The following is a 22,937-nucleotide window of genomic DNA, read 5'->3' on the forward strand; positions in this document are numbered from 1 at the left end:
GTTGTATATTGAATTATAATTAATTTTTTCAAATTGAAGAAATACACAATAAAACTCATCTAAGTATTATTAATAAAAACATTTAAATGAAATATTGGATTTGTCGATCATCAAAATGAGAAATAAACAAAGTTTGATCCTTGAATGAGAAATAAGATATTTAAATAAAGTCATAATCGCCACAATAAAGTAGTGCACCTACATGCATTTATCATTGTAATTTGCAACTAAATGGTCAAAAAAAATTTCACATATTATTTTTATATCATATTTAAAATAATTATGGATCCAAATTTTCAGTATTTTAAGTTGTTCTTTGTTATGAAAAATAATTGTGAATAAATTAAATTTGAAAATTCTTATATTTATGTATAATATCACATCTTAATATATGAGCCTAAGTGCAGATAATAAAAAAATACAAAATGAATTATTCATCTTTAATATACACAAATTATATAATGAAGATATATGCTGATTAAGACAATGAAGTAGAGTATATGTTCATATATAACAAAATAAATAGACAAAAAGAATAATAAATAAAAATATTTTCGTAGACATGGATATATTTTTGTTGTTTTTTTATAACTTTTTATAGTGAGATTTAAATAAAAAAAGAGAAAAAATAATATCTCTTTTGGGTTATACAAAAAATAAAAATGGAAGAAGAAGGGTTGTTTTTCATACAAAGAATTCAGTCTCCAAATTAAATAAATTATATTATAAAGTTATATTTACTTTTCAATTTTATAAATGCAATTATTTTTCTCAAAATAAAGATGCACAAATTATCTCGTGAAGATATTTAAATAATTAATAAAATTAAATATATTATTTTCTAAAGATAATATCAATATGACATTAGTAATTTAATTCTTTTCATTATACTTATGTGTTAAAATGAAATATTAAAATATATGTCATAAGAGACAGTAAAAAGATGATTTATTGTCAAAAATATTATTATTATAAATTTCAAATAAATAACAACATTCAATCAATATTTTTTATTAGTACGTCAGTAATTTTTATGTGATGATAGATTGTTATAATAATATGCAGTTTATATATTGTCAACTATAAGTATCTAATAAATTAAAGGTGACTAGGAAATTAAAAACATACAATAACACTTATTGTCAGTTTACATGAAAGAAAATAATAATCAACAACATTGTAAATTAAAAATTGCAGATCATTGATTGCCCAAAAAACTGTAATAACCGAAGATTATAATAAAATATATGTATTTGTTGAGAAAATATGACAATTAATAAAAGAAAACAAATATGATAACAAAGATATGAGAAAAATTTGAGTAGTCCAAATTTTTTTAAAAAATTAAACATATATGTTTTTTTCCAAATTAGTTACATATGTGTAATTAACACGAGTTGTCAAAATTTACAATAATATTATCATTAATTTTTTTTGCAGTTAATCAATAACCAACATATGTTTTCTACGTGCAATGCACGTACATTATTTCTAGTATATATATATATATATATATCACACCGTCGATACGAGAGCATCACTAAAAAGTTTTAAAAAATTCTGGTTTTTCCCTTTTTTATTTTCAAATTCGGATAAACGAACCATAAAAACCAAAATTTTCTGGTGGTTGATGAACATGAGTCGTGTGTGCGTAATTTAAGATATAAATATTATGAATTTTATGTATGCAAGAAGCATTTATCATAATATTTATAAATAAAAAAATGGAGAATCTGTTCGAGAAAAGAAACAGTATAATAATTTTCTAGAGAGAAAAATATAAGAATGTTGAAGAGTGAAAATTAAAAAGTAGTATGAAAGCTACAATGATATTTATTGAATTTTAAAAATGTTTCACCAATACACAAAGGAATTCAACTTTACTTAATAGTATAGACTGTAATATAATACCAAGCATTTATTTTTATTATCTTTCATTTTTAAAATTTTTGGTGTTATTTTTCTTCCAACCAAATGAGAATCAATATAATGATCCTCCAATCCAGTTCTCTACTTTTCTCCAGGTTTTCTCAATCTTTACACTTTTTTCAAATCCTTTCAATCTGAAAACTCAAGCCCTATGCAATGAAGAAGTCTGATGATGTGTTTGGATGCAAGCATTGAATCTGGCTTTCGAGTTCAGATGAAAAAAAAAAAACAGATGAAACAACGAAGATAACAGTGTCAGAACTAAAATCTTTCCAGACATTAAAACTTCAAGCAAATAATTTTGACAGAGAGATTCCAAAATCAACTAGCTATGTTTTAACTTTTAAGTCATGCTAAAATATCATCCGATTTATTAAGTCCAATTTTTTAAAGAGATGTCTATGTTTTAATGAACAAAAACCCTTCGTAAACATGCTTATTTATCCAATATATGCACTCCTTTTCTCGCATACCCATCAATCGACTTTGAACGAAACCAAATAACGCCAATCAAGTTGGTGTAGAATCTGGCATACATATCTCACCATCTACAGTATTATCAATATAAAATCCTAAACCACCCTTCCAAGTTCTTATAGATTTCTTGGTATGCCGGAAGACAAATTGATAGGAATTACAAATGCATACATGAACTTGAATCTGTGACATTGCACATGCCTGGCTTCATCGATCAGTTTCTATGTTGCATTCTCCCACTTTCAGCACCAGCATAGGGATCGATTGTAACATTTATGACAGTAGGTTTCCTTGCAGAAAAGGATTCGTCAAGTGCTGATTTTAGTTCATCGGGTGTACCTACAAGATAGCCTTTTCCTCCAAAGGCTTCAAGGAGAATGTGATATGCTGCACCAGGAACAAAAGAGGTGGGGGCCGGATCATCCTTGTGTGGTCCTGTGATTTCTTCCGGGTTTCTCCGGTCACCTCCATAAACTCCATCATTATTGAAAACTATGACCACCACAGGCAACTGATAACGAACCAATGTCTGAACACGTACGTAGAAGCACACACCACATAAGTTACTTTTTATGCTGCTTAAGATGCATGAAATCGATTTCATAAAATGGTATAATAAATGAAAAAAACAAAGGGAGACATCTTTCGGGTTTTTGTGTAGAACATATGACCTGAATCCTAGGGGATATCGAGTTAGGAGAAAAAAATATCAAATGTTATTTTGTTCAAACTTCATTCAGCTAACATGGTTAAGAAAACGAGTAGATTCCAACATTCATACAACTGGAATGTTTTGTGCTTGTGATCATACTGAACTGAAAATTCCAAGTTTAAACACTTAACATCAACTCTGACAAACCAATGAGGGGAAGCTAAAGTGTAAGCCAACAATCAAGATATATGTTGACTCGTAACTTTTCAAGGTGTTGTCTCATCAAGCTTCATTAATGAACTTCGTAATTTAAGGTGTTCAACAAAGCCTTCTAAAACTGGGTCTTAATGCCAAACGGGAACACTTTTATCCCCTTGAACAAGAATTGATACCCATGTCATAAACGGGCATATCCGTGGATATTTTTTGTTTGAAGTGGGAGACTCCCACCCTCCCCTGTCCACCCCCACTGTCAACAGAGTATGTGATTACCCAATAGGTTGCAGAAACCATGGAGGACAAATGAGAATTTTCCCAGTGATCATTAGACTCAAACATAAAGGAAACGATGGAGAATTAAACATTAGCAGCATAAGATAGTCACATCCTAATTAAGTATGAGAAGAAATGTTCACACGACTAAGCTACACACTCTCGCTCTAGTCTTTTTAACCTTTGAGCAATAATTTTTTAGATTGGGAAGCAAAATTCTTATATACAGGGCATATAAGTTCACATCTGGCTTTTGATTTTTTTTTTAAAAAAAACTCATGTAACAGCATTTCAAGATAAAATCTTATTAGCTCAACATGCCATGCCTGTTACTCAAAAAAATCAGAATAAAGGTCAAGTGAACTCAGTAAAGCATTGCCACAGAAAAATACTTAGGAATGAACTAATGAAGTGTGATAAGATATGTATGCTCTTCTGTCACTGATCAAAAGAATCCAAACAAACGTTGCAGCAAATTTCAAAGTTCAGTGAAAATAAATTACCTCGACTTCCATCGCACTGAATCCAAATCCAGAGTCCCCCTCCACCGCCACCACTAGCCGATCAGGTGCTGCCACTGCAGCAGCAATGCAATATCCAAGGCCGACCCCCATTGTCCCCCAAGTCCCAGCATCCAACCTAGTTCTTGGCTCTGTTTGCACCAGAACCGCTCGCCCGACATCCATTGTGTTGGCTCCTTCAGACACCAATATTGGTGCGGGACTGGCCATGCCCGAAATCGCATCCCGAATAATCCTCATCGGTGTCATAAAATTAAATGGCACCACCTCTTTCACCAACTGCGCCTCCATTTTCGCCACATTGTCCTTAGCCTTGCGCTTAATGTCCCCAACCCAAGGATGATTCTTTCCCAGAACAAAGGGATTATCCTTAATCTCCTTATGAATCATCTCCACCACATCTTTTGCATCCCCCACAATACCCAACGTTGGATTCCTCAATTCAATCTCCTCTTTACAAACATCAACAAGTATAAACTTCACATCCTTAGACCACCTCGGCGGCTCTCCAAAGTGCAGCAGCCAGTTAAGCCTCGCGCCAACCACCAATGCGACATCACATTTCCCAATAGCAAGAGACCTTGCAGCAGTAGCCGCCAGCTCATGCGAATCCGGTAGCAACCCCTTCCCCATGGGAGTAGGCAAAAATGGAATTCCTGTACTTTCCACTAACATCGTCAGCTCATTTTCAGCTTTAGCATAAGCTGCCCCCTTTCCAAAAACGATCAAGGGTCTCTCCGCTTTCCTCAACAACTCCGCTGCCTTCTGAATTTCGGAATGATTAACCTTTGGCTTCTCGACCAAATCTTTGTCTCTTGAATTTAGGGATTCAGCAATCAACCTTTCTGCCTCGGATTCCTCAACCGTCTGATGGAGAACATCGGACGGGATATCCAAGTAAGTCCCACCGGGCCGACCCGCTACAGCCCAATCAATCACACTGAAAACAGAAATCGGAATTTTGCTTATATCAGTAGCCTTTGCGGAGAATTTGGAAAAGGGTTTCACGGCAGCAATTTGATCTAGCTCCTGGAAGTCTCCTCTTCCGATACAACTCTGTTCAGAGGAGCCGGAGATCATAACCATCGGCCAGGAGTTTATCTGGGCATTTGATAATCCAGCCAGGCCATGAACACAACCAGGGCCAGAAACCGTCAGGAGTACACCTGGACGTCCGCTGAGGTAGCCGTAGGCAGAGGCAGCGTAGCCCGCCGACTGCTCGTTGTGGAAGGCGATGAATCGGACACCCTGAGCTACGGCACGATTAGCAAGTGTGGTAACCGGTATACCCACCACTCCAAACATCTTATCGATACCGGCGCGTGCCAGACACATGGCCGCAAGAGTATTTCCATCCACCATAGTTGACGGGCTTTCGTGATCAGAGCCGGCCATTTCAATGGCTGTGGTTTTTCACCCAAAATAAATACCACAACAGACCAATTGAGGTAAAAGAGGAAAATAAACCAAAAGCAACGAGTTTGATCAAAGTAAGAGGGAAATGAAATTGGTAATCTATAGCAGAGCTAGCGAGTTAAACGATGCAGAAAATGGTGCTAGCGCCTACCCCAGATGAGATGAGTGAACAGTAAATATCAATTTGGTCCCTGATTTATCAGAATATCGTGTTTCCATACCTTGAATTTTTTCACAAAGACAGGATTGGACAAAGTTATCTATTCCTTGTTTCATTAGGATAATTTGTCATTGTAAAAATAAGAAAATTGATATTGAGTAAATACATCGCAATTTAAGAAAATTCACCAATTAAAAATATTTGAATACATTAGTTATATCATATTGTAAATAAAAAAATTAACACATCAAACAATATAGGGTTACTTAAAAAAATTAGAAAATAATAATAATTTTCAAAAAATTCAGCAAAAATGATCTTTCACGTCTCTCATTCTGTCAGTCATTTCTATCATATGTTCTTGTAGTTAGGGTTGTAAATGAACCGAGTCAATTAGAGAAATTTTCGAACCGATTCGATAAATATTTTATATGTATTCAGATTTATCAAACTCGAGCCAAACTCTAAGATTTCGAGCTTTTTTGACCCGAACTCGAACTCAAATTATGTTGTTCGATAGTCGTGAGCCGCTCACGAAGATTGATATTTTATTAATATAATATTAAATTAATATATTTTGAGCTTTCACACGTTTCAAACTTTCGAACTTTCATTCTCGAACTTTACTATCAAAACAATAATTCGAATAGCTCATGAGTAAGTTGGAAGATTTCGAGCAGAACAACCAAAATTTTTGAAAAAATTCGAGCTTCTAATGAAGCTTAAACTCGAAAATACTTAATTCGAGACGAATTCGAATCATACATTTTTACTTATATTCGACTCGATTCGGTTCGTTTGTACTTTTATTCACGGTGTACAATACGTTTGTCTCTTAATTTTGAATATGCAGACATGGTGAATTTCTCTTAACGTTGAACATGTGGTTACATCATATCTCTGTGTTTTAGTTTCATATATTTTTTTAAAAAAGTAGAACTTAATTTAGAATGTTTCAATCATTAAAAAAATTAACATATTTATTCAAACTACAAAACAATGTTGAAGTTTTAGAAGGTGTCAAAACGAAACAAATAGTTCAATCACAACATCATAACTTTAAGGTTTAGAATACTTTGGAAAAATTAGAGGGAAAATAAAAGCTCAGGGGGGAATATGCTATCGCACCAATATAAAGGGTGTGAAGGTAATTAACTATTTAATAAATATGATCGTGTTCTTCCAACGTTTCCGTATCAAGCAAATATAGAATAAAATATTTTTTCTTAAATTACAACTAATGGAAAACTTCCACGTTTCTGTGACTCTGCTGCACCAAAACCCTTTCTTCACCACTTCGAAAGACATCGCATTCAGCCGTTTGATTTTCAGGTTACAGAGATTTCTTCCAAACATTTTAGGGTTCGCTTTTTATTTTTTAATTCAAAATTGTACAACATATTCAGGAATCAGATCGTTTTTTTCCCCAAGAAACACTTGCATTGTTCTGAAATTAGTGAGATTTTTACATTCATATAGTTTGCAATCGCGTCATTGTGTATGTAGTTCCGTGACCGCGTGCCAGTCACTATATAGATTGATACTGCAGGGATTGGGTTTTTTCCCCATTTTGATTTATTTCCGAGGAGCTATTGCGGTATTATTTGATTTATTTATTACTTCGTGAACAAGAGGAGAAAAAATGTTGGAAATCGGTGGCGAGATGGGGAACTGGGAGCGCTGTAGTATTTTCATTGTTGCAGATTCCATTCGTTCTGTGATACTTCTGGGTTGAGATTCTGAAATTTCTGCTAAAGATTGAATTTTTTACGCTTCAGCTACATACTGATGTGTTAGAGAATCATATCTTATGGCTTATGGTTCATCTCTTAACTTTTTCAGCTGAGGCAGGAATTAAATGATTAAAAGGCGATTTTACAGATTCGAACACGGTGATAGGGATGCCCCTTCTGACTCTTCTTCTTCCGACTCTGAAGTGGAGGCTGAGGCCAATGACGGAACAGAAGTTGAAGATGAAGAAGACAATGCGTTTGGAGAAGTTGGAGAGAAAGAAATCATGTCATCTTCTTCAGGTATACGCAGCCTGGTTGTCAAATTTTTATTGGCATTGTCTGTGTTTTGAAACCTTCAAAAGCAAGATTGTGATGACATGTTGAGATATTTATAACAAGCTTACTGTTAGGAAATTTATTTCCCAAAATAACCCATCAGCATTTACTAGTACTTGAGCGTTCAACTAGTATAAGATGTTTCTTGACAATTTTTAAAATTATGTAAAAGTTGTGAATCATGTTTATTGTTGAATTTATTAATTTTGCTTGATCCTTTCCAGGATATGAAAGCGAGGACAGTTCGGTGAATGAAATTAATCTGGATTCATCAGGTTGGTTACATTTGTGTTTCAATTTTTTGTCTAGTTTTATTGTCTTCGTCTCTTGGATCAATTCCTTAACCTTTTCGATTTCAGAAGTAACTTTATTTAGGTTCAACGGGTGTTTGGTTAAGTTTTTATGTTCCATTTTGGTCGTGCTTGTGCATTTTTCATTTTCTTGTCTCACCTGTGTTGCTTTCGATGATACTCAGGCCATTGGCTCGGAAATTCCTTGTTTATTTGTTTGTCTCTGTATGTGTAGAACTACTGCATGAGGGCTGTTGCCATTTATGCTACCATGCTTAGGGCAAGTTTGGATAAAGAAATACTTAGCTTAAGGAGTGCTTTTTTTTTTTTTTTAAAAGAATGAAGCTGTTAGTGTATGGATAGATTAGTGAAATGAGCTTTTATTATTAATTTTTAAAAGAGAAACAGAAGCATAGAATTTTCGTCCTCAAATTCTGTTATTTTTCAGTGATTTTTTGAAGTCTTCTAGCAAAATAATTTTCCAAATGCGATTTTGCTTCAAAAAATTTTGTGCGGCACACACTCATACATTATAATTCCCGTTAAAGTTGGATGCATTTTGGGTGGCTCTTTACCTTGGATTATGAAAACTAAATAAGAGTTCAACCTGATTCTATGTTTATGACGAGAATAGGTTCTCCATAAATTAGTTTCCATCTCTCCTTTGCAGATTCTTTCCGAAGACATTTTTGCTCTGTCAGAAACTTATGTGAATTTGTCTTATTATAGACAAAACATCAAAACACTTAATGCCATTCGTGAATATTTATTGGATTGTTGCTCTTTGCAGGTTTACCTACAAGCGATGATGACATGTCTACGGAAAATGGCGAACAGAATATTGTTGGAAGTCTTTCAAGACATGAGAGCAGTACTAATCTCATTGATAACCGGGATAAACCTGAAAAGAACAACACTGAATTTGATATGGCAGATTGTGTCTTGAAATGTAAATCAGTGTTCAAGTGCAGACTATGCCCTAGGATAGTATGCTTGTCAGAGGAGAGTCTAAAGGCCCATCTCAACTCCAAGGCAAGTATACGTTCAACTCTGTCAAAGTTCAAACTTATATAGCTAAATGAATGTCTTAATGTTTATGTTGAATCTTTCAAGTTAAATAACCATGTTAAGTTGAGAAAATGTTATATGTTGTGTTCTTGAACTTCTCCATGTCTTTAAGAGGATTACATTTTCCGAATAAAATTCTTTTTGCTTCTCCTAGATGACTGTCATCTTCAGTACTTGAATTACTTTATTTATTCAAAGCATAATATAGCATCATGAACCTGTCTTTCTTTTTGACATACTCGTGCTGTTGTACACATGCTGTTGATGCTGATAACATACTTCATGTCCACAACAGAGACATGCTCGTTCTATGAAATTACAGAGAGAAGGAAGGCTTAAGCTTATGCTGAACGATGATGGGAAAATTGAGGGAGAGACTGAACTTGAGAAACATGCTACAAATACGGTTTCCGGACAGGTATCTTACGTTTTCCTCCATTTCTGGGTGATCTTCAATTTTCCTTCTGCACTTTATTCAACTAGTTGGAGTTAATGACCGTAGCAGGTGTCAGCCAAGCCTAAAAAGAAAGTGAAAGGAAGATTCAAACCGAAGAAGAGAATCAGACAGGTAAAACAAATTCTACGACCTTCTTGATTCAATTTTGTTCAGTTTTGGATTCATAAGTACGAGTGAACGACTTATTCCTAGAAGATAACAGGAGGAAAAAGGGTCCCGGAGAGTGAAGCGGCCAGATGATTCTCGAGGAAAGAGACGGAAGAACAATAGTTGAAGAACTTAATTAAGTCATCAAATTTTTTAGTGAAGATTTTGAATAGTTATAAACAAAAGTGTTAATTTACAAACATTATTTGGATTAAATAATTGCAAATCTTTGTTTTATTCAACATTTGAATCGAGTTCTATAAATGAATAGAATCATAATTCATTATTTTGTCTATGTATATCGATCAATATCCTTTATTGTCCCATCCAAGCAATCAAATGACATCTTGGTATATGTTTTATATGGCATCTTAGAAGTAACAAATGGAAAATGCAGGCAAAATAAAAGGAATAAACACATAAATTTACATGAAAAAATTGTAGGAAAATAATAGCAAAAACACGCAAATTTACATGAAAATTGACTCAAGTCGAGCGCTGAAAAATAATAATTTATATGAAGCATTCACGAAAAATTGCCAAGTATTTGAGAATGAATTTCGACGTCTTATTTTACAAAATAAATAGTTTAAATGGTCCTTTCCCCCCTATATAATACTGACGTTTTATCGTATTTAATTAAGTTATTTTTTTAACATAAATCTTTTTAAATCGTGCATCGTCTTGGCACTTGGTCAACTACGAGATTATAATCCTAACACTATGTAAAAATTAATTAATATATTATCAAATTAATTAATAATTAATTGTACCTTACTGTACTGCTACGATGATTATATGAAATATTATGTGAACATGGTACAGCTTCTCTTCATTATTGATTGCATGATTTAAATATCAAGACTATACAAAGAATGTAACCCATTCAAACACTAATTTATTTAGGTTTTGAAAACACGAGGAGATCACATGATTAAGTTGATCTTCACGATTCAGAAATCTGGCCAATTATTCTTTTTTTGTGTGATTTTTTAATAATAATTTGGCTCAAATATTAATCCAACTATGAATATGTATTATACCATTACTAAAAACTTATTAAAAATCCCCCATAAAGAAAAAAACTAATAAAAAATTAATTTTTACCTAATTTTTGTGCATTTAATTAAGTATATATCTCATGATATATTTGATTGATTATTAATATTAATCTTCATACATTAAATTTTAAGAATTTATTTTTACTAACAGTTTATAATGATATCTTGTTGAGTCCATCCGGATATAAAATCCTGGATTCCTACAGTCAAATAAAAAATCAATTGCCCTGTAAATTCAGAATAAAAGAATGTTGAAAATTTGTTGCCTCGGATATTGTAGCTGTGGAGGAGATGGGCTCCACGCGCAAATAACAGCAAATAACTTCCGAGAGTAGAAATCATATATATCTGGTCGACCCCCAATTATATGGATACTTAATATAGTTATGTGAAAATTTTACAAGATTAATTTTCTAATTTCTTTGTTTTACCTAAGTTTTGAGGGATATGAAAGAGAATATATTAGTACAATGTTGGATATATCTCATTTTCATATTTGATATGCTTTTATATATGATTTTTTTGAATAACAACTATATTTATTTACGCAAATCTAACAATAATACACAAGAGACCGAAGAAGGAGACACCATGCCAAATTTGCTGATCTAAGAACAAAAACAAAAAATACAGTTATCTAAGTCCGATAAGTACTCAGTTGGACCTAGTCTTTACATATCTCGAGATTTTATTCTTATGGGTGTAAATGAGTCAAGTTATACGAGAGTAGTTCGTGAGTCACTGAGTCAAAACTCAACTCGACGCGAGATTAATTTGACCTAGCTCGAGCCGAGTACAGGTTGCTCGACTCTTCACTTGTGTCTATTTCGAATTTTAATTGTTTCTACTGAACTATTCAGTTGACTATATAATATTATTTTTCACATGTTATATAATTTTCAAAGTTATTTTTCATATACATACAAAATTTAAAGCTTAAAACTATACTACAAATAATTTCGGGCTTGTCGAGCACGAGTTTGAGTAAATCGATGTTTCAAGAGTCGAGCTCGAGATTGAAATTTAAAACTCGATCAAGTTCGAGTCGAGTCATGCCTACGAAATTTAAATCTAGTCGTGCCTGAGTGATACGATACTCGAGCTCTGACTAATGTGCTCCCCTAGTTCTCGTGGAAGCTAATATGATTGTAAATTAAATAATAACAAAATCTTAACTCGAAGTATTTTACCAACCAGATTCAATGATTGAACGACATAGGCAAGAACAAACTGATAATCAAATGAGGTTTGGTCTGGGACGCGGACAAAACACAACTGGTTTCAACACGTAACACGTTCCATTTCCCGTATTTGATCCTTTGAAAATACACACCATTACAACTGGCTCCCCATGCTTTTCCACTCAATTTTCTTTTTTCTTTTTTCCAAACATTCTGACTTTCTTCACCCAACCCTCTTCAATATAATCCCCCAGACTCCAGCTCTCAACCAAAATCGAACCCAGTTCCTCTGAATCTGATCACTTGCATTTCTAACTTTGATCGCTATGGGGAATTACATATCTTGCACTCTAGCTGGGCCGGGGGGGAAGACTCCCGGCAAAGATACTATAACAGTTATCTTCCCCGGCTGCGACATCCGGCGTTTCCACGAGCCCACGAAAGCTGCGGAGCTCATGTTTGACATGCCCAGCTTTTTCCTCGTCAACGCTAAATCTCTGCAGATTGGACAGAGATTAACCGCGCTGAACGCGGATGAAGACCTGGAGATGAGAAATGTGTACGTGTTCTTCTCGATGAAGCGGCTGAACTCGGTCGTTAAGACGACGGATATGGGGGTGCTTCTCTTGACGGCGAGCAAAGAGAACAAAAGTGTTCCATTCGGAAGCGTGAAGGTGTCGCCGGAGTGCGACCGCGATTTGCAAGTGGTGGAGAATGATGAGAATCGTTCGGTGCCGAAGTTGAAATTGGACAATATAGAACAGTACATGCCGGAGTTCAGGCATAGAATGTCTATGTGCAGGTCGAAGAAGCCGATGCTGGAGACTATAGTGGAAGAACATTTTTCTTTGAGATTTGTGATGATGATGGAAAATTAATTTTAAATTTTTTTGGCAAGTCTATGGAAGCTAGTTTTACTTAATTTATTGTGATACATATTTAGCGTTTGATGTAAATTTTTACACATATTGAAATTTATATTAATTCATTATTTATTTATTATATAGGCGGTCATCATAAACATGTAGATTCGCTACCGATTCAATCTTTCATCGTTTTTATATTTCAAACCAAAACATGAAGTTCAAAGGCAATCAATTCTAATTTCAAATCCGAAGAGAAATGAGAGAACAAGGAATTCAAAGGATATTACATTGATTAGATCTATGCTGACGGTAAGCATAATAAAATGTATTCAGAAATTCTATTCAATAAATAAATTAATTTGATTAGGCATTTCAATAAATCTCCGATTAATGTGTAGAACTATCTACCATTGCTTAGTCGCAGATTCATCTCACAAATTTTTTTTGTGAAACGATCTCATTGAAGTTTTGTGCTATTATTTTGGGTTGAGTACATTACTATTCGAGTTTGACTCGATTTAAATTCTATTTACACGAGAAACTTGATTGAGTAATTAATTTCAAGTTCGAGCTCGACTCATGTCTATATAAATTATCGGAGTAAACACAACTAAAATCAAAATTATACTCGAGTAAAGTCACTGAGTCACTCACGAATAACTTGGCTCAATGGCATCCTTAAATTCAATATAAAAAAAAACACCATAAAATTGTTTTCCTCTAAAAAAATAATTTTGTAATATATATATAATCTCTTAAAATATATAAATAATTGATTCAACTGAAAAAAGCAACAATTTTTTTTTTTTTGGATAGTAAAAGAGGTTGTATATAACTATGCAAAGGATAGATCAGTTTTTACAACAGAGCTTAGCCATATTAGGAGATTATCAACCCAAACAAAATTCCTTTGCAAACTAAAAACATATTGAGCAATAGAGTGGAGCTACTTGATTAGTGGATCTTGGAGAGAACCGGATCACATTCATTTGATGGCGATCTCGCATCGCATTAATCCGGTTCAATAAATAAGCTTTAGGAGCCCTGTATGCATTGGAAGCTAGCTAATGCCTGCACTTCCACAATCCACCCCAACCCCTCCACCACTGCATGAACTTCACCCAAATGGGGATCAAATTGGTCTTTCCCAAAGCAAACAGGACGATGCCATCTGCATCTCGTGCAACTATTCCCACCCCAAAGAAAGGTACGTCTTTGCGAACCACAACATCAACATTGACAATACCACTTGGAGGAGGTCTCCAACTATTATCGAGCAACACAGAACGTGACTGAGGAGTAATAGGATTACAGAGTAAAAAATTGCCCCAAAAGTTGTTTGCATTTACTAAAATTTCCCCCGTCGCTTGCGAGCTTGCCAAATACTCCATAGGACCATTGCGAAACACTCCACATCCTCACCCTTTCCATGATCCACAATCCAGTAAAAAAGATCAAACAATCCCCCATTTCTGAATTTTTCAAGCATCCCCCAAAGAGCAGACTTTTTCCAAACCTCGACAGCCCTCTTACATTTCCAAAACACATGGTAACAATCCTCATTGCTCCGCTGACAAATAGGACAGATAAGATCCATCTGCATACCTCGACAAATAAGATGAGTTCTGGAAGGTAATGCATCATTCAAAGTACGCCACACATGAATTTCAACTTTGTCAGGAATATGTGTTTTCCACAATGCCCGAAAATATTTAGAACTCGGACATTGAGAGCAACTTCCTTCCGCACTATCAAAAGTCATGGCCAGCTTATACCCAGCGAACAAAATATTCTCCCATACGATCATAATGACACACCAAAACCTCCTTATCATCTGCTCTGCCAATAGGTATTCGGTGCAAACTAGAATGGTCAATGGGCCATAAACACTCAAATTTATTCCAATTCCAGCTTCCATCATTGTTCAACACTCCCCCACTCTCAGATCCATATGCTCTACAATAGGCCTTGTAATAGGTTTGACACAATGAGGTCTCGGTAGCCATGGTTCTTTAAATACAAGTAACACACTTCCTACACTCACCTTCCTTCTAACCCTTTAGACAATAGTTCTCGTCCTCACAACAGACTCCTCCGAACATACGAGGGATTAAGGTCGTTTTTTTAAAAAATTCATCTGTTGTTTTGTTTCATTTGCTAGGGTTTTTTTTTATTATTTTAAAAAGTCCCTTGTTAGGGTTTATTTAGTTATTGATACTACTTGCTTGGTTTTATTTTGTGTAAACTCGATAAGTTAATTGAATTATATGTAACTTCGGCCAGTTAATTAGACCAGGGTCCGAGAAAAACCGAGTAATTCGAGTTTGGTGTAAATATCGATCTGATTCAGCTGGTGTATGTAAGAGCTTATGTTAAGTATTTCTAAACTTCTAGCAAATAAAATGTTTGAAACTTGTACGTAGAAGTCAATAATTGCTTGAAAATAAACTTTTGTAAACGCCACGCACCTCAATCAATTTGTTAGTAGTTTCAATTATTTAATATTTTACAGCTTGATTCGGCTACCGAGCAATAGGTCAAAGGCGACAACTAATATTTGTGACTTTAATTATATGGTTTATCCAAGTCACAATATTTGTTAAATAACCTACAATTCAAAACTTTTACATTCGGCTGCTGATAGTCTTATGATTCATTCGTCATTAAAGTTCCAAATTTAGGATGTGATCTCTTTCAAAACCTAAATGTAATAAATCTTTCCTCCAACTAAAAAAAACACTTTGCTCTTCTTGCAGTCCAACCCAAAGAAAGAGAAATGAAAAAAAATTATATATTTTTATGTTTTCACCCTTTTTTCACATTATTTATTGTGTTATCGTATGTCTAACAAAAATATAATCTCATGATAATAATAGTAATAATAAATATAAATGCACAAACTCTCGTACTCAAAATTTTCTATTACAATGCCCTAAAATCGATTATAATGGTAATGTGATATGAAAATAATCCAGAGTGACATACACAAACGATATGATTTTTCTTTGAATTAAAATTATTTTTAATATCCTTTATTACCAATATTTGGTATAAAAAATTTCTCATCTGTATAAACTTTTGATTTTTCAATTGAATAAAATTAGATGTTAGTGCAATAACTCCATTTTTTTTCCAATATTTAAAAAAATCGAGATTAGTGGCATATAAAAAACGATATGAACCTTCAATTTAATTGAATTTTTTTTAGTATCCTCTGTTAGCCATGGTTGGTAAAAATATCATCTCGTCTGATCTTCTAATTGGCAAAATTTAAGTTTAATTTTTTGTACATTTTATTCAATTCTTTTTTAAGTACTTGCATAATGCCGGATATTGCTGACACTATGTCGACCAAAAGAACGGCTTTGTCAACACGGTTTGCACCCACCAACTGATACTAATTAAGTACACAACGGGCACGTACACATATAATACCAAATAATATAATTCATTCGGCTGTTAATAACATCCGTCAAAAGAATAAATCTCTTAAAATCAACAAATACAAGAATATATAATAGAATGTGAAATAATTCATATATAAAATAAGAATGAATATTCAAATTTATTCTGGGATACGTCTCCATCAATAGTGAGAGTAGCTAGCTTTTATTGATTCAATCGGACTAAAAGGGAAATGAAGTAGAGGCAAAAGGTGCAACTGAGAATTGTGAACCCAAAAGTGCCACCAATCATGCCCATGAACTCGAGAAACTTCACCATTTCTTGCTCTCTTTTGGATTTGAAGTTGCTGGCTGGTGCATAATTCCACCCCATTTCAGCGACATAGCACCTTTCAATCCTCTCTTTCAGATTAACTTCTTGTATTCTTTCTCTTAATACGCGTAAATTCGCATCTACGATGCTGCTCGATCTGCCTGCCCAGAGACAACAACAATAATACATGAATAACCAAGCGTTGAAATATGATAAACATATGTGAAAGCCGAGGTTTTTTGGTTTATCGAATTTAGCTAGGCGTTTGAACGGCTACTTCTATTAAAATTCGAGTAATGGACATGAGTATGAATATCATCGATGTGTTGATATATAATCTATTGTTAAAAAATATCACGAGAATCGAAATTTTTATTAGATTCCATAGCTAGAATCTGGTTTACATATGTGTGGGTGTGGAATGCATAACATACCTTCATCTCTATAGCTTTGGGCTCTCACTTGAAAGGATTGGCAAGATCTTGACTTCTTACAAGGCAGAATCGTGGAACAAAGAAAAGCTTGTGAAGAAGAAGAAGCCATTTTTAGCTATATATCGATATCGTAAGTTTAAAAATCAAATCTTGGATTCTTTAATAAACAATTTAACCGATTTAAGTGGTTGATCAAAAGGGTTTTCCTATAACAAAGTTTTCTGAACAATTCGGGTGAAAAATCAATGGCTCTTTATTTCTGTTTGGAAACTTTGTTTTGAAAATGTAACTTGTTTTATAGACGTGAGAGTCGAATTGGAGCCGTGCTTGAGGTGCGACGGCAGCATGCATATGGATGGATTAAATCAAAGGGTAACACACGTTTGTTAAGAAAATTTAAAATGTTTTTTTAGTCTAAAAAAACATTTTTTTAATTTCTAGTTATTGGATTTATCGACGATAATGCAGGCCCCACTCATTATATGCTTTTAAATTTCTTGATTTTCGCATTTTAAAATAGCGACAACCGCGTTATTCCGTGAATTACTACATGATAAATTTGACCCTTATTATATCGAATTAGGCAAAACTATGTGAAAATTATGAGGATTTATTAATTTTTGTTGACTGGGTAAAGAAGTAAACGAGAATTGGATGGTCCATTATAAATTGCATGATTTTTTATTTCCTTCTTTTGTATTTGTAATTGTACGTATTGGTACGTACATTTACGTCGCATTTGGATTTGGATGTATGACTTTCAAATACATAATTACAGAATCATTAGCTTCTTTGACAAAATCCACTTGAGAATTTCAAATGTCAACTAGTTGTTTTTTAGTCATTGGGATGATTCCCCCATTCAAATACCTCTTCAAATACAAATAATTTGATCAGGATACAACATTATATTGTCTTCGGGGATATGGATTTGAAATTAATAGATTTCAATTAGATTTATTGTTAACAATGAAATAATAAATCAAATCTTAAATCCTCACATTACTTATTTGAGTAGGTATCTTGTGAGACGGTCTCACGAATCTTTATCTGTGAGACGGGTCAACCCTACCGATATGCACAATAAAAAGTAATACTATTAGCATAAAAAGTAATAATTTTTCATGGATGACCCAAATAAAATATCCGTCTCACAAAATACGATCAGTGAGACCGTCTTACACAAGTTTTTGCCTACTTATTTACATATGAATTACATAAAATATAATGAATTTCAAATGCCTTTATTATTGACACGTCATTATTTTTTAGTGTCACGTCAAAACTCCGATGAAAAAAGACTAAAATAAAAAATGCAAATTAGTAGACTAATACTATAAACAGATAGATAAAAAATTGAAAAAAAAACATATAATTTAATGACCAAAAGTATAATGTTTCCATATTAAAAACACTATGTCCTCCAATCCTTCGTTTTTATAAGTTTTTTTCTTTATAATTTTGGTGATGATTTAAGAGTGGGTCTCATGTGAGACCGTCTCACGGATCTTAATCTGTGAGACGGGTCAACCCTACCCATATTCACAATAAAAATTAATACTCTTGGCATAAAAAGTAATACTTTTTCATGGATGATCCAAATAAGAGATCCGTCTCACAAATACGACCCGTGAGACCGTCTCACACAAGTTTTTATCATGATTTAAATAGTAATTATTAAATATATCTATTTAGCCTATATTAAAGTTACAAGTTATATGAGCTAGTTAAAATATTAAGAAACGTACACCCACAGAAGAGAGAGCTAGCGGACATATCACGTAGTAGGAAATTGAATATCTAGCGACATGTTGAAAAGTTGGTATCAAGTATTTATAAGAATTGGTTATGTGTCTCAAATCTTAAAAATACGAACGTATTAAAATTCAGTAAACAAACAATTTCAATGAATCAATGGACCGCATTTCAGCAATCCTCTCACGTATATTTCAAAAGATATATGTTTTAAATTATTAAGGGTATACGAATTCAGAAAGACAATTTTTACTGAATTATTAGAATATCTCTACCGCCTAGTGAATATTGTTGTTGGGTATATCATCTCAAATTTGTTTGTTTGTTTGTTTTTTTTTTACAAGTAAAAACATATTATTTGCAAATCTGAATTTCGAATCATGTTCAAATATACAAAATAAAAACATTCTAGCCGTTGGATGTCAGTTATCCAAACATTTATTGCTACATACTATTTTTTGGAATAAGACAAACGATACATGACATCCATTACTATTTTTATTGTGGTCTTGGTACGACTGAATTATAACTGTTCAAATATGAATGTTACAATTTCTCTATAAAAGACCATTTCAAGATTCAACAAACTCTCTAGACACTTTCTTTACAATCTGTTACTTATTCTGAGACTTGCAAGCTTTACTGAAAATTCACAAGCACACACACAAAGATATATCATATCTATTTCAGATATCATCTGTGCTGAACTCATACTCACAAATGTATCATTTCTCCACAATGACGGGATTCCCTATTTCCTGGGTTCTGCTCGCTTCGTCTACGCTCTGATCAATTGAAAAACTACTTTGGCAGCCTTGCTCTGCATTAAGATTGAAAACTTTTCGTCAAGAAAAAAAATGGAAATTTTTGTGTAAATTTTTTAGCTGACAGTTTTTCTGTGCAAAATCTTTTTAAACTGTGAAAAATTATTGCTTAGAGTTTCAGTTATGCAGTAGTAAGTTCTGGTGAAGTGGGTAGTCACAAAGTGTTATAACTATCAAAGTCTTTTAATGGAATATTCCTTATGGAAACAGAAGAAATGGAGACGTAGAAGATATTCATCCTTAGAACTTCTATAAACAACATGTGTTATTCACTTTCGTCTGGATTATTTTTCCTTAGACACTTATTGTTCGTTTCATTTGGTTCACTAAGTTCGCCTGGACTTATTCGGCACTGATTCTTTTCTAGTTGTCTACTAAATCTAGAAGATTGAGATATGATTTCAACTGCCAATACTAGTTGAGATCACTGGTGCTCAAAGAATAATAAAAAATTTGTGAGGTGTTCCCTTCTCTAAATATCTCGACCGATCTTAACAGATGACCAAAATTCGTGTCAATTTTTTGCATATAGGATTTTTTAGCTACTTATGAAAAATATAAGTCAAAAACATTTTACTCATTTATAATTATTTCAACTGAAGAACTAAAAATAGAAAAGTAATCAAATTGTCTATACAAATAGTAGGTTTCATGTAAGAAAATATCACAAATTTATATATATGAGATTGGATGACCAGAGCTTTACCTATAGTGAAATGGATAGAATTACTTGCAACTATTAAAACTGAAAGGGCTGTTGATCATAAACATACAATAAATTAATATATTGTGTGTATTAGAAGTAGTGTTGTGCTATGGTGTTGTCAATACAAGCACACAACATGTAGCGGAAATTAATTATTGACACACAAGTATAACTTGAATGCCATTAGATCATGTAAATCTCTCTCATTTTTTTTTATGAAAGTTGACAAATATGTTAATATTGATCTAAAGGCCAACATTTGACCATATCATATGAGAAAAAATTCTTCAGGTGTACATGACATAAAATAAAATCTTTTAAAACACACACACAATAAGAAAATCAGAGGAAAAGATGTGATAATGAATTTTTATGACATTCCGCAAGCCTTGTCTTAAAACATTAATAATTTTTTACTTGATTAGCCTGTGAATATTAGAGAGCCCTTTTCATGAAATAAGAAAACTTCTCTTCACATTCCCATGCCAATCCTTTTGTATTTCACCTGATCAAATAATACATTCTTTGGTTTTCACCATGTTTCGAGGTGCACAGATAACCCTTTATCTTCTTGACAAAACCTGTAATCTCACAGAATTTAAGGTCCCCCTTAGCATACATAATATAGCCTAAAAATTCAGTTAAGCACATCAAATACTCTAAAAATGAATATCTATACACACATGACAGCCGGCAAGCAACCCTTTTACCACCTTCAACACATTATCCACGGCAACCGGGCTCGACAGAGGAACACACATCACAAACAGGGCTAGCATTCCCAAAGCTACACTTGGCTTGGTTTTCATCAAATATGACTGCAAATTTTCTGTTGTTTCATAAACGTTTTCATGGCGAAGCGCGAACAATTTCTTCTCCCATTCTTTTGAATCCTCTGAAGATGGTGTCACCCTTTCTTTACTAGCGAACTCCAAGGCCTTTATTTTCTTGATCCGCATTCGGAGAACGATCATATTTTCATCGACGGATGATTTCCCTGCATCGTTATCCTCGTTTTCATATTGCTTTGCACTGACATATTTTTTTGGGACAAGTCTTTTTGTTCTTTGGTTGGAGGGATAAAAGAAAAGGGATTGTAATTTGTGGGGTAATTTTAGGGAAGATGATATGAAAGTAGACTCCATTTTCACGATAATTTTCACCTTGAATTCTATGGAATTAAGAGATTTAATTTGTTTTCTTTGGATATGTTTTCTTCATGATAAAGAGGTGTGTGTACTTATTTATATAATAATTTTGCATATTAAATACGTAGGCATAAAGCAAGTGTGTGTTCTGAGTTTCATTCTTGGACGGAAAAAACTTATTTTTTTGTAGTTTTTTTTTCTTTTTTCTAATTTTTTTATGGCACATCATAAGTGAATTACTGAATTTTATACTTGGATAATTGAATTTTTATTTTATTTTATCGAGGTATTTAATATTTTTTATTACGTTATAGAAAGTATGGGGCTTCGAGTGAAGTTGCTTTGAAGCAAGTTTTGCATATGTAACAAGAGAGGGAAAAAGGTAGGATCAAGCCCTAAGCATCAGCAAGGAATTTGCGTGAAGCATTTAGATAATTGGCTTGGAACGATTATTTTTCACAAATCATTTATTGTTATAATACTGAAGTTTTAACCAAATTTTCATACCAGATATATGAATCAGTTAAAATAATCGTTAACTGAAATTAGCAACAAATGTTGTCCATAAAATTGGTCTCAAAATTTCCTGAAAATAAAAAAATTGGTCTTAAATATACTCTACAAAGAAACAAATTTGTCTCAAAATAAAAGGTTATTTGAAATTCATTATATATGGTTTTTTTCCTCTATATATATCACTCCCCGATATCAGAACATGGCATCGGTGACGTTTTCAAAGATGTAAATAGAACTTATGCTTTACTTAGTTAAAAGAAATTAAAGTACCAAACTGATCACAATTAGGCGTATTTGTGTGGCCATACTTTACTAAATAACCAACGGAGTATCCCTACCACTTGAAACGATGAACATGCTTAACAGATTCACAACTTAATATTATCGACGCATGATACGTTTAAATCTTTGCAATTAATACACCTTACTAAAAGTTATATACGTTTCTAGCATCAACTACTATATTTATGGGCTGTTGGAACATGGAAGATTAACTAATTTGGAAAAATGGAAAAAATATTCGCCATCCAGAAGGCATGATTGAAGTTGTGAAATCGTTCGTAGAAAGATGGGCAAAACGAACAAGTAATCGATTAACTCGTCATATTTCAAGTTAGAAGCATATGTTTTTTTTTACTGGTATGGCCTGGAGATTTTTAGCTAATGATAGAAATAATAATAGCATGGTGGAAACCGGCTTAAACTTGTCAGTTGAGCAAGTGTTGGATTTCTATATTTATTTTTAGGTCATTGAATTTTTTTTTTTTTGGGATCTCACTTGTAAGAATTATATTAATAAGGTCCATTGGAATACTGACAGGCTTTGTTATTATTACTTTTTTTTGTTTCAAAGAATGGGTATCGAAAAATACTACTGAAGCATCAAATGTCTGTTCAAGATTTTCATCGTTTGCATTTCACATTTCTGCTGCCGATCATTTTTTGCTAAATGATCAACTCTTCACCACGATTTTTTTAAAAAAAATAAGACTCTTCACCATGAATGTAATGTCTCGAAAACTCATTGGCACCATTGTTAAGAGATTCTAGC

The 22,937-nt window shown here is 33.2% G+C and overlaps 4 protein-coding genes across 8 annotated transcripts; 2 read left to right on the plus strand and 2 right to left on the minus strand.

The window, feature by feature from the left end:
* Positions 1-2,411: 2,411 nt before the first annotated feature.
* LOC140974313 (2-hydroxyacyl-CoA lyase) lies at positions 2,412-5,633 on the minus strand. The gene is made up of 2 exons (XM_073437692.1): positions 4,054-5,633; positions 2,412-2,935 (listed from the first exon to the last, which is right to left on the minus strand). Exons 1-2 carry the CDS (start codon positions 5,464-5,466, stop codon positions 2,621-2,623), a joined length of 1,728 nt encoding a protein of 575 aa, XP_073293793.1. The 5' UTR covers positions 5,467-5,633; the 3' UTR covers positions 2,412-2,620.
* Positions 5,634-6,865: 1,232 nt separating this feature from the next.
* On the plus strand, positions 6,866-9,967 carry LOC140974314 (uncharacterized). 5 transcript variants are annotated; one of them, XM_073437693.1, is made up of 7 exons: positions 6,866-6,979; positions 7,490-7,680; positions 7,941-7,991; positions 8,797-9,038; positions 9,370-9,492; positions 9,577-9,642; positions 9,734-9,967. In XM_073437693.1, exons 2-7 carry the CDS (start codon positions 7,506-7,508, stop codon positions 9,803-9,805), a joined length of 729 nt encoding a protein of 242 aa, XP_073293794.1. In that variant the 5' UTR covers positions 6,866-6,979; positions 7,490-7,505; the 3' UTR covers positions 9,806-9,967. The 5 variants fall into 5 exon arrangements, with proteins under 5 accessions (XP_073293794.1, XP_073293798.1, XP_073293796.1 ...); XM_073437697.1 differs by having other exon boundaries at positions 9,580-9,642; XM_073437695.1 differs by having other exon boundaries at positions 6,933-7,009.
* Positions 9,968-12,246: 2,279 nt separating this feature from the next.
* Positions 12,247-12,798, plus strand: LOC140972639 (uncharacterized). Its single transcript, XM_073435025.1, has one exon. The coding sequence runs from the start codon at positions 12,247-12,249 to the stop codon at positions 12,796-12,798; it is 552 nt and encodes a 183-aa protein (XP_073291126.1).
* Positions 12,799-20,881: 8,083 nt separating this feature from the next.
* Positions 20,882-21,367, minus strand: LOC140972640 (uncharacterized). The gene has a single exon (XM_073435026.1). The coding sequence runs from the start codon at positions 21,365-21,367 to the stop codon at positions 20,882-20,884; it is 486 nt and encodes a 161-aa protein (XP_073291127.1).
* Positions 21,368-22,937: the final 1,570 nt, after the last annotated feature.

Source organism: Primulina huaijiensis, chromosome 3 (genome assembly GCF_012295235.1).
Source record: "Primulina huaijiensis isolate GDHJ02 chromosome 3, ASM1229523v2, whole genome shotgun sequence".
NCBI classification, from domain to species: Eukaryota; Viridiplantae; Streptophyta; class Magnoliopsida; order Lamiales; family Gesneriaceae; genus Primulina; species Primulina huaijiensis.